Consider the following 17,772-nt stretch of genomic DNA (forward strand, 5'->3'; position numbering starts at 1 on the left):
GAGTTTTTGAGCATTTCTAAGAATTTTAAATAGCATTTTTAAGAGTGAATGTCCTCTTTAGAAGGTATCTGACAGTCACTGAAGATGTGCTTCTTTTCCTAGCATACTATAGTGAGGTAGAAACAGTTTAGGTTATTCTTTAGGTTATTATAGTTCGGAGTTTTAGGGGATATAGTTACATATAGTTCATAAACTGTAAGTGTTAGTTTAAATTCACTATGTGTTTGGGCAAGCCAGCATTTTTCTTTACTTTTACAAATTTACAGATGGAAGTTTGTATCTTGGTCAGTGAACTTGCTCAATTGCTCCAGGATTGACTTTTTTTTTTCCCCCCAAGTTCACATCTCTTCTTAATTAAAATTTGTCCCTGTGTGGTGTTTTGTTTTTGTTTTTTTTTTTTCCTCCCCTTTCCTTTTTTTTTTCAGCTTCATGCCGCCATTAGTCATCAGGTGGATCCGGAATGCCTTGGCTTAGGTTTGGGCAGTATCCTGCTTAATAGCCTGAAACAGACAGTGGTAACATTAGCAAGCAATGCTGGTGTTCTTAATACTGTGCAATCAGCCGCTCAAGCAGTGCTGCAGAGTGGATGGTCTGTGTTACTGCCAACAGCAGAAGAGCGGGCTAGGGCACTCTCAGCCCTTTTACCCAGTGCAGGTTGGTCCTAAGATTTAAACCTATTTGTTTTGTGCTTGCATTTCTAGTTATTTAATAGCTTCTTCCATTCTTAGTTTCAGGAAATGAAATGAATGTAAGTCCAGGCCGTAGATTTATGATTGACCTCTTGGTGGGCAGCTTGATGGCTGATGGGGGCTTAGAGTCTGCACTAAATGCTGCTATTACTGCAGAAATTCAGGTATGTTACAGCAGCTTTGCAGTTCTGTATAAACAGAATATGAAGATGTATCAAGTGTTTTCTGAAGTTTGTGGATTGATGGTTGTCCTCTCTTGACCTGAAACTTGAGCCAGTGTTTGTATGGAAGCATGAATCATATTCTCCTTTTTAACAGAGTGTTTCTTTTCGTTGCCTAGAGTGGTGACTTAAACAATGGTAACAAACTTTTTCATAAAGCTCTGTCATAGGAGCATAATTTTACAAAGCACTTTGTACCTTTCTGTGGGATTCTTGAGTTCTTCACTTCCTTGATTTCACCCATATCTCTCCAGCAGAAATTTCAGCCTTATTACTTATGAATTCAAGATGAATCAATTCTTTTCAGTATCCCAAACTTCCATAGATTCCATTTCAGACTGGTTCGAATGTTTAACAAATGCTGACTAGTTATACAAAGGATGAAAGAAACATTCTATATATACTGTCTTCTCCATTAATCTCTCAGAGATGGGACATCCTCTGCACAGACTGCTTTAAATTGCCATATTTATGTACGGCTGTGAAAAAAACAAAAATGTGCTTTTCCCTTATCGCTTCATTTGTTTTATTCTTCCAAGTATATTTTCTTCTTGGTTTCTCTCTACTGTTGGTAAATGGGGAGGTTTATGATGCAGAGGAAATGCATGCATTAAGTTTTGCTTTTATGCATAGTCTAGCATTAGCATTTTCTGTTGTATTTAAAGACATGCAGGACTTTTTGACTCTTAACCAAGTCTCCTAGGGTGCATTTACGTTACAGCATAGGTCAGAGATGCTGGAGCCAACTTCAGATATATGCTGGAAGCGATCTAGGTGGCAGCATACAGCACTGCACAGGTTAATTTACGTTGTCTAAAATGTGGGTGAACTCGTTTCCATAGAGTTCTGTATGACTATAGCTCAGTAGCAAATCTAACCCGGGTTCTTCTGCAGTGGACTGTATTTGTTACTTTTATAAATACAGAATAAACATGCCTTCAGTTGTGAATGGTGCAGGAGCTACTGGCATGTTTAAACATACATAGAACAGAAATCAATTGTTAACTTGGTTTGGTGGAAATTGAATTTGGAGTTTGTCTGCTCTTGTTTACCTTCCCCCCAACCCCCTTCTTTTTGTATTATAATTGTTTAAAAAAAAGCGTGCCCATGTGGTTGTTGTAGAATATACAGTACACATTTGTCTGGTAGGAATTGTTTCACTTCTGACATAAGTAAAAGTAACTTGATCTTGTTATCGTGTATACTTGTTAGTAAAATGTTTCATAATCACAGTGGCAGTTTGTGCATTTTCTTTAACTTGATTTACTTTTTTAGGATATTGAAGCAAAAAAAGAAGCACAGAAAGAAAAAGAAATTGATGAGCAAGAAGCAAATGCATCAACGCTTCATAGAAGCAGGACTCCACTGGACAAAGACCTTATTAATACTGGAATCTATGAATCTGCAGGAAAACAAAGTTTACCATTAGTTCAGTTAATTCAGCAGTTACTAAGGTAATTGCTTTGAATTTGTCTCTTTATTTTTTGTACAGAAGATCTGTTTACATGTTTTTATGAACTAGTCACCTAAACGATGACTAATTTTGGTTAGCGAATAAATAGTCTCCTGCTAGCATTTTAGCTCCTCAGAATTCAAAATATTGAACATTCTCCTAGCTAGTCTATAGTTTTGCTATGGAGCAAAGTTCTTTACTTAATTACCTGATTTTAGAAAGACTTACTGCCTTGCTTTTATGGATTTTGATACTTGTTCCTGTACTTTTAAAGTCTGTGTGACAAATATAGGACAAAAGTTCAAAAGCCTGTCCTTACAAAGTATGAGAATCAGCAGAAAATTATTTAGAACTGAATGTTTTGCCCTGTTTATTTAGGACTGAATATTTGGCCTCAATGAGACTGTAGCTGGGGCTGTAAGTGGGGAAGAAACTTGAATTTTAAATTCTTGACACTCAAAAAGAATTGTGAATGCATGACCAGTAGGGTGCTGAGAACAAAGCTTCTTTATGTCAGCTACAACAGTATTTAATATGTAGCAGGAATTAATTATAAGATTACTAAGAAATTTAATGTGCTTTTTCACTTAATTGTGATGGTAACTATGTAATTTAATCACTACTGAGACTCTTTTGAGCTACATAGTGTCATGACTTTCATTGCAGCCTTTCAGGGAAAATAGTTTGTTTTTTGTAGTGAGTGATGACAAAAAATAAAAAATTGATGTGTTTTACGAATCCTGTTAAACAAAATGCCTCCACAAAACCCATTGACTTTTTGGGTACTATGGTGCAAACAAGGGAACATCCTACAAAGAAACTTTGCATAGGTTTCTCATATTTGTGTGAAATGCTAGCAAAAGCTTAACCTGTGTTTCTGTGGACTGTCTTCACTATTAGCTCCCTTTACGTACTTTACAATACTTTTATACTGATTAGGAACATCGCTTCACAGACGATAGCCAAACTAAAAGATGTTGCTCGTCGCATTTCTTCCTGCATGGACCATGAACATTATAGCAAAGAGAGATCTGCTTCTCTGGACCTGTTGCTCCGTTTTCAGCGTCTACTTGTTAGCAAACTTTACCCAGGAGATTGTGTTGGGCAGGTCCCTAATACATACAGTAAGTTATTGTAAAAAAAATCAGCACGCCCCCCCTACCCCCCCCCCCAGCATTTCTGCAATACCTCTTTTACAGGATAGCAGTTTCTTATTTTAATTTATGTTCTTGTCTCATTTATCAGCCTAGTTACTCAGTCTGTCTGAAAAGTGTTTGAAAGTAGTTTCTTCAAATTGTTTTCTGTAAAGGAAAATCTCTCTTAGGAAGGCAACAGGATCTAGATAATAAACTACTTATAAACTTTTAACAAGTTTTAAAAAGATGTGGTTTCCTAATTCAGGGCTAATACTGAGTGGCTGCATTTCAGAAGAGTTTGACAGCTTCTGAAATCTTGATTTTTAAATATGGCTGTGTGATGGTTTTCTGTGCTCTTCCTCCTTTATATACAGGTCCTGACCTCTTAGGCGTTGGCTCTTTACTGAAAAAATACACTGCTCTTCTGTGCACGCACATTGGTGATATACTTCCTGTGGCAACCAGCATTGCTTCTACTAGTCATAGGCATTTTGCAGAAGTATCTCGTGTTGTGGACGGGGATTTAACGGGTAGGTTTTTCTTTGCTATCCTCCTTTCCTCCCTTTCCACGAAATTATAAAGTTACATTGAAGATGTTCTTGAATGTTCTAAATGACTAAGAGTTAAGTTCATCTTTTGATTGATGGGAGAGAAGGAGGGCAAATTTGATGAGAAAGGCAAGAGCTTTGTACTAAAGCAGTAATAGAAGGCAGAATGTATTGCTTGGTGGTCTACTTATGTAGTGCTATAAATGTAGGTCTTGAATTAAATCTAAGTATCTTCTTTGTTTTCTGTGTTTTAGGCATTCTTCTTCCAGAGTTGGTGGTTTCTATAGTGCTGCTACTCAGTAAAAATGCTGGATTAATGCAGGAAGCTGGTGCTATCCCTCTGTTGGCTGGATTGCTAGAACACCTAGACAGATTTAACCATTTAGCTCCTGGAAAGGAAAGGGATGACAATGAGGATTTAGCATGGCCAGGAATAATGGGTATGTACTAGCGTCTGGACTATTTATTCATGTTTTCATTAAGTAGCTATATAAAAATCGTGACTGTTCATGAACGCTCCCAGGAAGGGAATATTACTTTACAGTACAAATTTTTATTAACCAATTCATATGGCAGTATTTATTTCTGTCAGTAAATTCTTAAGGAAGTTATGTATAGAGGTAGGATTAAACACAATACAAATGCAACTTTTAAAAGAAGTAGTTCACATCATTTTGCATTCTGAGTGTGAAGAGTTGCAGTGAAAACATGAGTAGTATGTCTATGCAATTTGTTACTAAATTCTGTCCGTAACATAAAGGGAGAGTAATGTAAAAGCTTTGCAATAAAGAATTTTTCTTTTCCCAGGACACTATATAATATGTGCTGTGCCTGGGGTGAAAAGAGAAGCAGAAAATGTGCGTTTCTGACTGAGCATTTTACTCGTGGAGGGAGGAATGAAACATCATTGGCATAACCCAAGAGAGCTAAAGGTCACACTCCTAGATAGTAGTGTGTTGGGGAGAGTGAAAACTATATGAAAATTCAGTTACTGGTCTAACAGAGCAAACTGAGATGAAGGCAGATGTGTGCGAACATAATTCTGATGTTTCTTGCCTGGATGAAATTACCTTTAGTTTGAAATAGTTTACTGATACATAGATTGGAAGAATTCTAACATGTATGTAACCTTTGTTCTTTTATCTTAAAAAAATCTGGATTTAGACTGAAGTTAAATATATAGCCAATGCCTTGTAGGCAAACATGTAATAAAACTGAAGTAATTTGAAGGGAGAACCAACTAGGGCAGCAATTTGCCAGAACACTGGTTGTTCTGCTCCACCTCCAAACAAAACAGTCGTATAGTTGGGCAATGCTAGGTCTTTGACAGTGTGACATTGGGGATTAGTGCATAAAAGAATACAGCATACAGACAATTTAATTGCCTAATATGTAGACAGGAACATATTAATAGCCATTTTGACTTTTGAGCATATCAAAAGACAAGCAGCCTTTGAACAAGAGTGAAGAATTTGGTCAGGTAACTATTAAAAGAAAGTTCAAAAAAGCCTTTACATTTTGTTTTTCTGTTGATAAATTCTCTATTCTGTTTTATACCTGTAGGTTCATTTTTTACTGGCCAGAGTAGCAGAAATAATGAGGAGGTGACACTTATACGTAAAGCTGATCTAGAGAACCACAACAAAGATGGAGGATTTTGGACAGTGATTGATGGAAAAGTGTATGATATAAAGGACTTCCAAACCCAGTCTTTAACTGGTAGTAGCATACTTGGTGAGAATCAGCATCTGAATTAAAGACACAAATTACTTCTGTTTCAACACTAGATGGCATAAACAGGTTTTTAGACATTATACTGACTACCTTATTCTTTCATTAGCTCAGTTTGCAGGTGAGGACCCAGTTGTTGCTTTGGAGGCTGCTTTGCAATTTGAAGACACACGGGAGTCAATGCATGCCTTCTGTGTTGGCCAGTATATGGAGGTAAAAATGTTATTAATGGGATACATACTTTCTAAAGTAAAGTACTGCTTTGCTTTCAAAATTCTTGTTGGAGCTGAGTTCTAGCTTTCAACTCCTATTTCTTTTAATTAGCCTGACCAGGAAGTGATTACAACACCAGATCTCAGTACCTTGTCATCACCTCTGATAGACACAGAAAGGAATTTGGGTCTTCTCCTTGGACTGCACGCTTCCTACCTGGCAATGAGCACACCACTTTCTCCTCTGGAAGTTGAATGTGCCAGTAAGCAAAACTCCATTTTGAGCTTAAAGAAGTGACAAATACTTGTCAAAGCATGCAAGAAAAACACACAGGCCAAATAAATTAACTGGAAATCTACCACCTCTTTAGTCTTGCTGTCTTCTGAAGAAATTCTTTATTCTTAACATTAATTACCACACTCACCAAGATCCAATAATTTAGCAAGATTTAAATGGGGATTAGATAATTTTGAACAGTTAAATATCCAGAATTTTGTAATATGCAAGATAAAATATTGAAAGAGAAAAGAGACTGTATAGCACAGTTATCTTACTAATTTGTGTTCAATTAACAGTGCCTGAAGCATTGGGTGTTGGATTCTATCTGTTGGGTGTCTCAATATTAATCACAGAAAAATAGCTAAGGCCCTATTATCTCTAAACAGGTGATGGCTGCCCTGTTAGTTAATTGTTTCCTAGTTGCAGAACCCCTTTTTTTTTCTGCTAAAAAGTTTCAGCAAATAGAAGAGCTGCCAAATCTTGTTTGAAGCTGTGTATGCATTTTATTTGATGGAATTGTTGAGTCTTGACAGCATACTCTTTCATCAGAATATATATTTGTGTGTTCTTTCTCTTAGAATGGTTGAAATCATCTATCTTTTCTGGAGGCTTGCAAACTAGTCAGATTCATTACAGTTACAATGAGGAAAAAGATGAAGACCATTGCAGTTCACCTGGTAACGCTACCCCAAATAAATCAAAACTCTATACCCATCGATTAACTTTGAGTGACCATTCACAACCTTTTCTCCAAGCTATTGCAGATAATAATATTCAGGATCACACTGTGAAGGTAAGCCATCCGTAGTTCTGTTCACAAAAAATGTTGCTGAAGGGTGACAGTGGTGGCCTGAAACAGTTTTGTTGGTGAAAATTCTCCAAAAATCATAGCAAAATAATCAAAAAAGTTATTTCAGAATTACTTTTTGTGAAAGGAGTGGTTAAGTACTACTAATGGATAAAATTTGTGTATTTCACTTAATATCATAATATAACAGTTTTTTCTTTTGAATTTTTGAGTGGGAGAACTAAAAAATTTAAATGTATTCTTAACAAAAAAATTAATAATGTGTTACTTTCCATGTCAAGTTTTAGTAGTATTGACAAACCCTGCTCACCTCCAGTTGAACTAAGATGGAGTTTTCTTTGTCAAAGTGCAAATGTATTTTGTGTGTCAGGTGCATGTATGCCTTTGTCTTGAACCCCAAGGCACAAATGGACTTTAGGTTTCACCTAGTTGGAGTCATGGGTATTATGAAAACCCCTAAGATTTACATTGATCACTGTATTGTGTAATACCTTCAGATTTTCTAACCCTTTGAGTTCAGCTCCTTTATCAAAAAAACCCAAATAAGTCCTTGGGAGGATAGGATAGCAGTAATGATGAGTCAGGAGAAGACAGTTAAAAATTGTGTTATGTGACCTGGCTACCTCAGGAAGAGATAAAAGCAGTAGTAGCTTTGTTCCTTGAGACATGTTTCTCCTCATACAAGAAGAATGATATAGGGTATTCTTTGTAGTATTGGGTTGTAGTTGCTGGGTTTTAAGTAGTGCATACTGTGTGTTGTATCTCACTTTTGAATTTGAGTTCAGATTGTGGAGGTTATTCAGTGTTGTTTAAATGCTGGCTGCTGTACTTTGGGTCCTTTCATTTTACTTAAAACCAAAGTTAAATAGAGGCTGTTGTGTGTTTTTGTAGGACTTCTTGTGTCAAATAGAGAGATACTGTAAACAGTGTCACTTAACAACACCAATCACATTCCCTCCTGAGCATCCTGTGGAAGAAGTAGGACGTTTGTTATTATGTTGTCTTCTGAAGCATGAAGATTTGGGTAGGTAGGCTTGTGGTATAGCTGTCCCAGAATACATTTTGGACCAGTTTAAACTCTGCTATGGATGATTTTGGAAATGCATACTCAGAGATTGTCTTTTCCCATTAAGGTCACGTAGCACTGTCTCTTGTTCATCCTGGTACCCTTGGAGTTGACCAGGTAAAGCACAAAACCTTACCAAAATCTGTAGTGGATGTGTGTCGTGTTGTCTACCAAGCAAAATGCTCACTGATTAAGGTAAGCCTTTTACCTGCTGAAGTTTAGATTATTTTTCATTTGCAGTGTTTTATTAAAAAGTTATATATTGTTCATTTTATTGTATATTAAACAGTAACCTAATCTTTCAATACCTTTCTAGACCCATCAAGAACAAGGACGTTCTTACAAGGAAGTTTGTGCTCCTGTCATTGAGCGTTTGAGATTCTTATTCAATGAACTACGTCCTGCAGTTTGCAATGATCTCTCTATAATGTCTAAATTTAAACTTCTGAGTTCCTTGCCCCGATGGCGGAGGGTGGCTCAGAAAATAATTAGAGAAAAAAGGAAAAAAAGAGGTAAGGCAACATTGATGTTGTATTTTCTTTGAAACAATGAAAATCAATCTTGTTTGCTTTCTGTTGCATTTTCATGAAGTTTTCTAAATCAGAGATTACATGTCAGTTCCTACAGCAAGAACAGGCAGACGAGTGTCAGGTTTAGGTGAGGCATGCTTCTTTGTGTTCCAGCATATTAGAAATGATTCATCAGTGTCAGTCCCTCTGAATTGGTTTTAGTAAAGTTTAACTAGAAGTGGCATCTTATTAAAAATCCTGTTTTATTAAAGCAGTGTAGTCAAAGAACTGTTTAACTGGGAATAAATTAGTGGTGAACAAATACGAAAGTGCTTTTGAAGTTGGTTTAAAGATAAAAACATATTGCAGATATTACCAGAGCTAATTTGATAATAGTTGGCCATAGAGTTCACCAAGAGTACATTTCCATTTTATTACAGGCAGATCTTAAGCATTCTGTACGCTTAGGTTATCAGGCAAACCTAAAAATGTGACACTGTAATGTTACCAGATTACATGAAAGAATAATTTTTATTTCTAGTGCCAAAAAAATCTGAATCTGCTGATGTGGAAGAATCCAAAATTGGAAATGAAGAGAGTGATTTAGAAGAATCCTGTGTGGTACCTCACAGTCCTGTACCTATAGATAAAAGGCCCATACCAATCAAATCACCCAAGGTAGGATATCAGATTTTGAATCAACCTTGTGAATAAAAATAACGAGGAAAAAATATGAGCTTAAAGTGTGATTCTTTAACTTGACATTTAATATTCTGATAATGTTGTTTGGGATATATAATTAAGTATCGTGCATTGTTGTAGTGAAACCTGGAATAATTCTTAAAAATAAGCTTGTGCACTGTATATTTAGAATATGTAAAGATACCTTCTCTAAGTTTTAGATTATTGATAATCTTAGAAGTGTTCAGATAAACCTTCATTAAAAAAAAAAAGTTGTGATGGGTTACTTCCTCTTTTTTTGAATATTAATACATTTGAAATTTTATGTAGCAATTGTAAACAAGACAATGAGTTACAAATAATACTAAGCTGTTTCCTGGCTTTGAAAAAGTTTCCTTTTTTCCCCTCTTGGTATTTTAAATTTGGACATGGTTGTACATGAAATAACTTTTATTTTCAGTAATTTAAAATTAAATTGTTTAAAATGTTTTAATTTGCTACCTTCCTGTTCTGCAGGATAAGTGGCAACCACTCTTGAGTACAGTTACAGGTGTCCACAAATACAAATGGCTGAAGCAGAATGTCCAAGGCTTGTATCCACAGTCTGCCCTCCTTAATACCATTGTTGAATTTGCACTTAAAGAAGAGCCAGTGGATGTAGAAAAAATGAGAAAATGTTTATTAAAACAGGTAAAATGGATGAAAAAGGGCTCGCATGTATTAGCAGTTTACATAAGTATGACAATCTTTTCTTTTCTCTCTTTTGCAGTTGGAAAGAGCAGAAGTTCGTCTGGAGGGAATAGATACTATTCTGAAATTGGCAGCAAAAAATTTTTTGCTTCCATCTGTGCAGTATGCCATGTTCTGTGGATGGCAGAGGCTTATTCCAGAAGGAGCCAATATAGGGTAAAACTTTTTGTTGCTTTTGCTTTTGCTTTCACAATTCTTCAGTAAGAAAAAAATTACTTATTTTTGTTGTTGTTTTTCTATGAAGGGAACCTCTTACCGACTGCTTGAAGGATGTTGATCTGATCCCACCATTTAACAGAATGCTGCTAGAAGTAACTTTTGGAAAGTTGTATGCGTGGGCTATTCAGAATGTCCGGAACATCTTGCTAGATGCTAGTGCAAAATTTAAAGAACTAGGTGAATCTCATTTTGTTGCTGTTGGCTGGGGAGAAAACTGTTTTAAATGAATATTGTTGCATTTTTTTAAAGTTCCCAATAATTTGGGATCCTAAAATCAGTTCCCTTGGTTTGTGCTGGGAATTACTTTGACTTCCTGTCTGTCCATGTGTCATTCCACCCTGACCCCCCGTAACTCACTTTCAGTGTTTAAGAGAGTGTTACTGGTTTCCCGGCAACAGCTGATTGATAATTCATTATTAACATTTTACTGTTAAAATCTAAATTACAAAAAGTTTCTTGGAACTTCAGCTTGTAAGTTCTTAAAGCCAAGCAGGGAATAAAAAATATTGTAAACTGTCAGTTAAACGAATCTATAACTTATTTTATTGTAGCTCCTAAATATCAGCTGACTTCGTTATTTACATTACTTTTGAATTAGGTGTTCAGCCTGTTCCTCTACAAACAATTACTAATGAAAATCCAGCAGGACCAAGTCTTGGAACTATTCCACAAGCACGTTTTCTGCTGGTCATGCTGAACATGTTGACGCTGCAGCACGGTGCTAATACTTTGAGTCTCCTCCTTAATTCTGGCATGCTAGCACTGACGCAAACAACACTGCGGCTGATAGGTATGAGATCTTCTTGTTTCTTGTTTGGAAGAAAGCACATGTTTTATAAATCTCCTGTATTTTTTTTATCTGTTGGTGTACCCAAACTACAGAATGACTTTGCTGCTTAAAGCTAGTACTTAATGCTATTTCCCTTTACCCCTGATACAGAAACCACATTTGTAAGCATGATTGAGAAGGAAGTTGGTTTGACTATAGCCTTTATTCAGTCATGATTTTTTTCTGAAGCCTTTGCTTTGGCCATCCTTTGTTAGAATTTAGGAGTGGTAGTGTAATTCTGGTGGAAACATTAAAAATAAATTAAAAATGGAAAATTTAAAATGAAAACATTAGAAACTGCCTATTCCGTACTCGTTCAGTTTCATTTGTTCTACCTATTACAACTGTTCCCAGTCTGAATATTTAAGCTGGAAGCTTCCTTTTTTTTTTTTTCCTGTTATAAGTAGTTCTGTGGTGGTTTTTGCTATGATTCAAGTTCTCCTGCTTTTTCTTTCTTGGTTTTCTTAGATAATAGCAAATATTTATTTTTGTAACTTGAATTTAACTGGAGTACTCATAAGAAATTTTTCCAAAAAAATTCTGTTAGTAGAACCATTTTGCCACTGGACTCATCGCTGTAGTGTCTCTATTATTTGTCACTTATTTTTGTTCAAAATTAAGTATTTAAAGTCCTGTGCATTCAAAACCATGATATCCTAGTTTCCTAAAGGCTTATTTGACTGTATAACCTGTTAAGTCAGCTTTCCTATTTGTTATTGCTTTTATATTGCAAACCTCATGTGCCTTAAAGTTTAAGTGTGACAAAGGTACATATAAAAACTCGTAGCTGGTTTTAAATTTTTTTTTTTTTCCTCTTTAGGACCTAGTTCTGACAACACTGAAGAAGATATGATTGCTTCTTCTCATGGAGCTTCTGCCACAGTCTTAGAAGAGTCAAGAAAGGAAAGTACACCTGTTCAGCTCCCTGTTTCTGGACCAGAGCTGGCAGCCATGATGAAGATTGGTACCAGAGTGGTGAGAGGGGTAGACTGGAAATGGGGTGATCAGGTACAAATTCTTTCATACAGGTTTGGGTGTGTTAAAATCTAAAGTCTCTATTCAGTGGACTGTCTGTGAATTTTATGTTCAAACTTTAAATGTTATTTCACATTTCAAAGACTTGGAGAATTAACATAAAATATGTTAATTATTTGTTTAACTTCATTTTTGGAGATGGAAATTCTTTTTTAGTGAGGCTGTTGTGATTCACAGTCTAACAGGAAATAAGTGATCTAATTTCCTACAATACTGTAGACTTCCAATTAGGTGTGTATGGTACTTCTGTAGTACGTAGTAAAATGGATCTAAACAGGAGTGTTGCAGTTTACTAGGGTGATTTTTCTTGAAGATTGCGAAATGCTTTCCAAATTTATGCTGGATTTTGAAACATAATTGAATGTTTACTACCTAACCATTAGGTTAGCAGCAAAAAAGAGCAATTGCATTATTATTTTATGAAATTTGGATACAAATTAATGTTGTTGATTGTGTAACTTGAGCCTCTGTCTTCTGTCAGGATGGACCTGCTCCAGGTTTGGGACGTGTGATTGGAGAATTGGGAGAAGATGGCTGGATTAGAGTGCAATGGGACACTGGAAGTACAAATTCTTACAGAATGGGGAAGGAGGGAAAATACGATCTCAAATTAGCTGAACCACCGCCGGCAACACAGCCCACAACAGAGGATTCAGACACTGAGGATGATTCTGGTAAAAAAGCAATTTTTTTTTTATAAAAGTGGAGGCAGGGTTTTAGTTGAATTCCAAAATTTATATCTTGTAATTTGAAAAAGCTTCTTTCACAGGAGAAAACACTTCATCAAAGAAGATTAATTTAATAGGTGTACATTTCTGTCCAGAATCTTTAAGATGGCTTTACTGTGAGAAAGGAGGATAGAAAGGATGGTATCACGTTTGTTACATATTCATGGGCCAAAGAAAACGGTATGATCCAACTGAAAGAGTTTGTTAGAGATACCAGGAGGTATACATTTTAACATATGTTAATTTCATTCTAAAGTGTGGTTTTTTTATATGGCCTAATTATACATCTGGTCACACTCCTTCCCTATTCTTGGCACTCCATTTGGCATTTCTTTTAAGTTGTGTACTGATAGAGAATAACTTGAAAAAAATCTGCAAAAAATACCTGGTTTGTATTTTGCTTTTGCAGTTGGACATAAGGAATCTTCTTCATGTCAAATAATCTTAGAGAAAATATTTACAACAAATTTCTCACATAGTGTTTGTTTCAGAGCTCTTTGTGAAATAGATTAACTCAATAGTAATGTATTCCTTTGCCTTTTGTGTCTCTCTTCAGAAGGAGAACAAGTTGAAAGGAATCTCCATCCTACTTCCATGATGCTGACAAGTACTGTGAACCTGTTGCAGACACTGTGTCTCTCTGCTGGTGTCCATGCTGAAGTCATGCAAAGCGATGCTACTAGGACTTTGTGTGGTCTACTCCGTATGCTTGTGGAGAGTGGAACGATAGATAAATCAGGTATATCATATAGAAACAGTCTGATTCAGCTATGTGCTTCTGTTCTGTGCTTTGTCTTGTAACTTTGTAAATCCTTTGTTACTGGTTTTTAATCCTTTAAGGCCAAAGGCTAGAAAATGCATTTTCAGAGCTTTTAAAATCTTAATTGTTAGCAAAGGCAACGTTAAGTGATCTTGAGCATTCTTAGAACACAAGCAGTAAAAGTGGGAGAAATGCATGGGATGTGTATAGTTGGCTTAGACAATGCATTTCTTTGCAGTCGTCTTCTGTTTGGGGACAGCAGTATGACTCGGTATGTCATATTCATTTCCATAGCTGCTTTGTAATTTCAGAAGTAATGCTGTTAACTGCTTTGAAATGAGGAAACAGTATAAGGATGAGAACTGTTTTAAAGGCATATTTAATGAAATAATTTACAGGCTCTAAACTGAAGTTAATAGTTCATGTAAAGACAGTGGAGTAGCTCAGTGTTAAGATTTGTCCGAAAAAGCCCCATGTAGTAGATAGAGAATTACATAGCTGGTGGAAAAGTCAACTGTTATATGTATATATCTTTTTGTTTTTAGCTTCCTTGCCAAATAAATTAGTTTATAAAGAACAGCATAGGAGTTGGTGCACGTTGGGATTCATTCGAAGTATAGCACTTATGCCTCAGATGTGCAGCACTCTTAGTACATCTCAGTGGATAACTTTGCTAATGAAAATTGTTGAGGGGCATGAATCTTTCACTGCTGCTTCACTACAGAGACAGGTAACGTGTGTATTTCCAAATTATTTTGATAGGCAATGAATTTAGTAGACTTTAGTTGTCTTTAACAAAAAAGAAAAAAAAGTGTGTTTTACAAAACAGATGGGAAATGTCCTTAAATCAGTTTTTAATTAATTGGAAAAAAGATAACATGTCGTCTTATATTTAGGATTCATTGTTTTAAATATATAAGTTTTTGAGCCTTCAGGGCACTGCACACTCCCTTGTTCTATTGAAAGCCTGAAAGTTTTGTACAGGTGAGAGGCCAAAACAGTGTTCCAAAAATGTATTCCACAAAATCCCATATAGTGTTTCCTAGAAGTTCAATAAAGAATAACAAAAATATGGATAAGAAAAATGTGCATTTTCATTTTAAAGTTATCGAGTTGTGTATTATCTACTGTCCCTCCTTCCATAGTGAACTGTTATTAATGTTTTAATTACAGTCTCTCTTAAGAAGCTGCATCTTTGCATCTTATTTTGGTATTGTATTTCCCTTGTCCCCTTTCCCCTTTTTCTTTTTTCTTCTTTTTTTTCTTCATTTTTTTCTATTTTCTTAGTTTTTTTCTATTTTCTTTCTTTTTTCTTCTCTTTTTTTCTCCCCTCTTCTCTTTTTTTTCTCCCCTCTTCTCTTTTTTTTCTCCCCTCTTCTCTTTTTTTCCTCCCCTCTTCTCTTTTTTTTTTTTTTCCCCTCTTCTCTTTTTTTTTTCTCCCCTCAGCATCTTGTAGTGCCTTTTTCATGAAATTGAAAAGCAACCTTATTATGGAATAACTCTTCCAGGTTTTGAGGCTAGGGGATCAAAAGCTCTTCTTAATCTTTTCCTTGATAAGGCATCAGCATTTTTTAACTAAAGCCTTGTATCATAAAGGCCTGTGCATTTTTGTGTGATCTTCCAGCAACTTCTTGCCAGTATTATTAATATGATGAGACTTCTGTCATTATCCAGGACTTAGTGCATTAGAGTAATCTGTGCTATTCAGGGAATACTTGGGAGAAATGAGCATTCCTCATGTACCAGCACATAACTTAATAACACGAAAAAGAAGAAACCTTGTGAAGTTTTAGAAAGACGTGTTATTGACAAGAGGCTCACAAGAAGAGATCTCTCTTCATTGTTATTGGTCACTTGTATTGGTCTTCTGGGTAGAAGATGAGGAAGCTCAAAACCTGAAATACTCCTGTTTAGAATGTGCAACCCTATCTGCTCTTTGCTGCTGCAGTGCTGCACCTTCCCATGTTCCTCGTCAGTCCTGCACTGAGTGTCTAGATTTAGAGATGCCAGCCTGTTCCTTCTGTACTGTGTCGGAGGCCCTAGTTCCACAGTAACTACTTTTGGGTGTCGCCGTGATTTGCTTTTTGCCGCCTTGTATCATTCAGCTTTGTATCTCATCATTCTTAATTATCATACCTTCATTGCAGAATACTTGGGAACTTTCATTCTGAAATACATCTTAGTACCAAATTCTGAGTCTGGAATAAGAATAAACCTTCCCATTCTGTATTCTTATTTTTCCTGTGTGTTTTAGTCATTTACATTGTTTCTCAGTGTGTGTTTGTCTCAAGTCCTGAGTATTGAAGGGGTTGGATTCACTAATATAATATGCCAATAAAATTATTACTGACTTTGAACTGGCAGAACTTCTTTTAAAATATTCCTTAGCAAACTGAGCAGAAGATCAGTAGCTTTGTAATTTCCACAGCTGAAAAGAAATCAGCATTATAGAAAGAACTACAAAGACAGGCTAACTTAAAATAAGTCTTTCTTCTGTACTTAATATGTTTGAGTATTTCTTTAATATTTGTTGACATAGAATGGAATAACACTAACTTTGTTCTGTTTTTAGATCCTTGCTGTACATTTATTGAAAGCAGTACTTCCATCCTGGGATAAAAATGAAAGGTCAAGAGACATGAAATTTCTTGTGGAAAAACTGTTTGGATTTTTAGGCAGCCTGCTTAGTACTTGTTCTTCAGATATCCCACTACTCAGAGGTAGAGGAGTTTCCCCCTCAGTGGCTTATTTTTATGTATAGAAAATGTGTGCATTAAATTGATAACTGTTGTGCAATTGCTTTGTCTTTCCAGAATCTACTCTGAGAAGGAGAAAGGCCAGGCCCCAAGCATCTCTAACTGCCACTCACAGTAGTACTTTAGCAGAAGAGATAGTGGCACTGCTGAGGACGCTCCATTCGCTCAGCCAGTGGAATGGACTCATAAACAAGTACATCAACTCTCAGCTAACCTCCATCACCCACATCTTTGCAGGAAAACAGTCAGAAGGGGTAGTTTCCACGTTTTAAAATAAGCTCATTTTTATAGAAATATTTATTTTGAAATTATAAATATTAAATGTTTATAAACAATATTAAGTTTAATTTTGAAACCATTTTTCTATTTTTATATGTATATATGTATTTATGTGTTGTAATTTTTAAATTGAAATATGTGTGATTAACTTTGTATTTTAAAGCAGATAGAAGTATATGTTTTCTCCCTACAGTTCATTTTATTGTTCTTTGTTAGGCTCTGTTGGATGACTACTTTCCTGACACTGAGAATCCAGAAGTGGGAGGCCTAATGGCAGTGTTAGCAGTGATTGGTGGCATAGACAGTCGCTTAAGACTGGGTGGACAAGTAGTTCATGATGAATTTGGAGAAGGCACAGTGACACGCATCACCCCAAAAGGGAAAATTACTGTACAGTTCTATGACATGCGAACATGTAGGGTGTGCCCTCTGAATCAACTAAAACCAGTAAGTTTGTTTTATTGAGGCTTTAATACTGGGAAGGGTACGGTTAAAGACTCTGATATGGTGCAAAGAAAATATTTGTTCTTCATTGGGTAAATACATTGACATTGAACACATACAATGCTCTGAATGCAAATCTAAGACAGTACTCATGTGAACCTCTATAGGGCCTTTAAAGCCTTGTCCTCATTTGTTGAGGAGGTGAAAGGAGAAGGGATTTGAGCTGAAGTCCTTTGGCTTGAGGTAAAATCCCAAGTCATGACAATGTGATTTATAGCTCTCACATGAGAGGAACTTATTTATTTGTATTTAACTTGATTTGCTAACTAATGTAAAAGGTCTTGGGTGTTCTCACTTGCATCTTAATCCTTAATCTCAAGTTGGTTAATATGGCTTTAGTGAAAGCACAGTCAAAGTGCCTGGTCTACTTCAGGGACTGCAGTTCTTTCTCACTCTGACTCTGTCTTGCTTTTTCACCAAGTAGACCTACAATTGTGTGGTACAAATACAGGTTTAGGAGCTATGGAGGGAATAGAAATCCTTTCCAGTTGTTCCTGGTCAAGAGCAATAAGATGAATGCTACTTTTTCTCTTTTTCAATGCTTATTAACTGAAGCTTTTGAATGGTTTTTGTAAAAT

General features: G+C 35.9%; 1 protein-coding gene across 4 annotated transcripts in view; it reads left to right on the top strand.

The window, feature by feature from the left end:
• Positions 1-17,772, top strand: part of LOC104839887 (E3 ubiquitin-protein ligase HERC2) — a 114,479-nt gene that overhangs the window by 41,715 nt on the left and 54,992 nt on the right. For all 4 annotated transcript variants that reach the window (XM_010580468.1, XM_010580469.1, XM_010580472.1 and 1 more), the window contains 25 exons: positions 426-654; positions 729-853; positions 2,186-2,364; positions 3,303-3,487; positions 3,874-4,029; positions 4,302-4,487; positions 5,611-5,781; positions 5,888-5,991; positions 6,103-6,253; positions 6,849-7,063; positions 7,970-8,102; positions 8,212-8,339; positions 8,461-8,656; positions 9,195-9,331; positions 9,851-10,024; positions 10,104-10,240; positions 10,329-10,480; positions 10,902-11,093; positions 11,953-12,140; positions 12,649-12,841; positions 13,452-13,634; positions 14,201-14,385; positions 16,228-16,375; positions 16,469-16,665; positions 16,907-17,137. In XM_010580468.1, coding sequence (XP_010578770.1) covers positions 426-654; positions 729-853; positions 2,186-2,364; positions 3,303-3,487; positions 3,874-4,029; positions 4,302-4,487; positions 5,611-5,781; positions 5,888-5,991; positions 6,103-6,253; positions 6,849-7,063; positions 7,970-8,102; positions 8,212-8,339; positions 8,461-8,656; positions 9,195-9,331; positions 9,851-10,024; positions 10,104-10,240; positions 10,329-10,480; positions 10,902-11,093; positions 11,953-12,140; positions 12,649-12,841; positions 13,452-13,634; positions 14,201-14,385; positions 16,228-16,375; positions 16,469-16,665; positions 16,907-17,137 — 4,275 coding nt within the window. The remainder of the gene's footprint in view (positions 1-425; positions 655-728; positions 854-2,185; positions 2,365-3,302; positions 3,488-3,873; positions 4,030-4,301; positions 4,488-5,610; positions 5,782-5,887; positions 5,992-6,102; positions 6,254-6,848; positions 7,064-7,969; positions 8,103-8,211; positions 8,340-8,460; positions 8,657-9,194; positions 9,332-9,850; positions 10,025-10,103; positions 10,241-10,328; positions 10,481-10,901; positions 11,094-11,952; positions 12,141-12,648; positions 12,842-13,451; positions 13,635-14,200; positions 14,386-16,227; positions 16,376-16,468; positions 16,666-16,906; positions 17,138-17,772) is intronic.

Source organism: Haliaeetus leucocephalus, unplaced genomic scaffold (genome assembly GCF_000737465.1).
Source record: "Haliaeetus leucocephalus isolate CR32 unplaced genomic scaffold, Haliaeetus_leucocephalus-4.0 Scaffold712, whole genome shotgun sequence".
In the NCBI taxonomy this organism is placed as follows: domain Eukaryota; kingdom Metazoa; phylum Chordata; class Aves; order Accipitriformes; family Accipitridae; genus Haliaeetus; species Haliaeetus leucocephalus.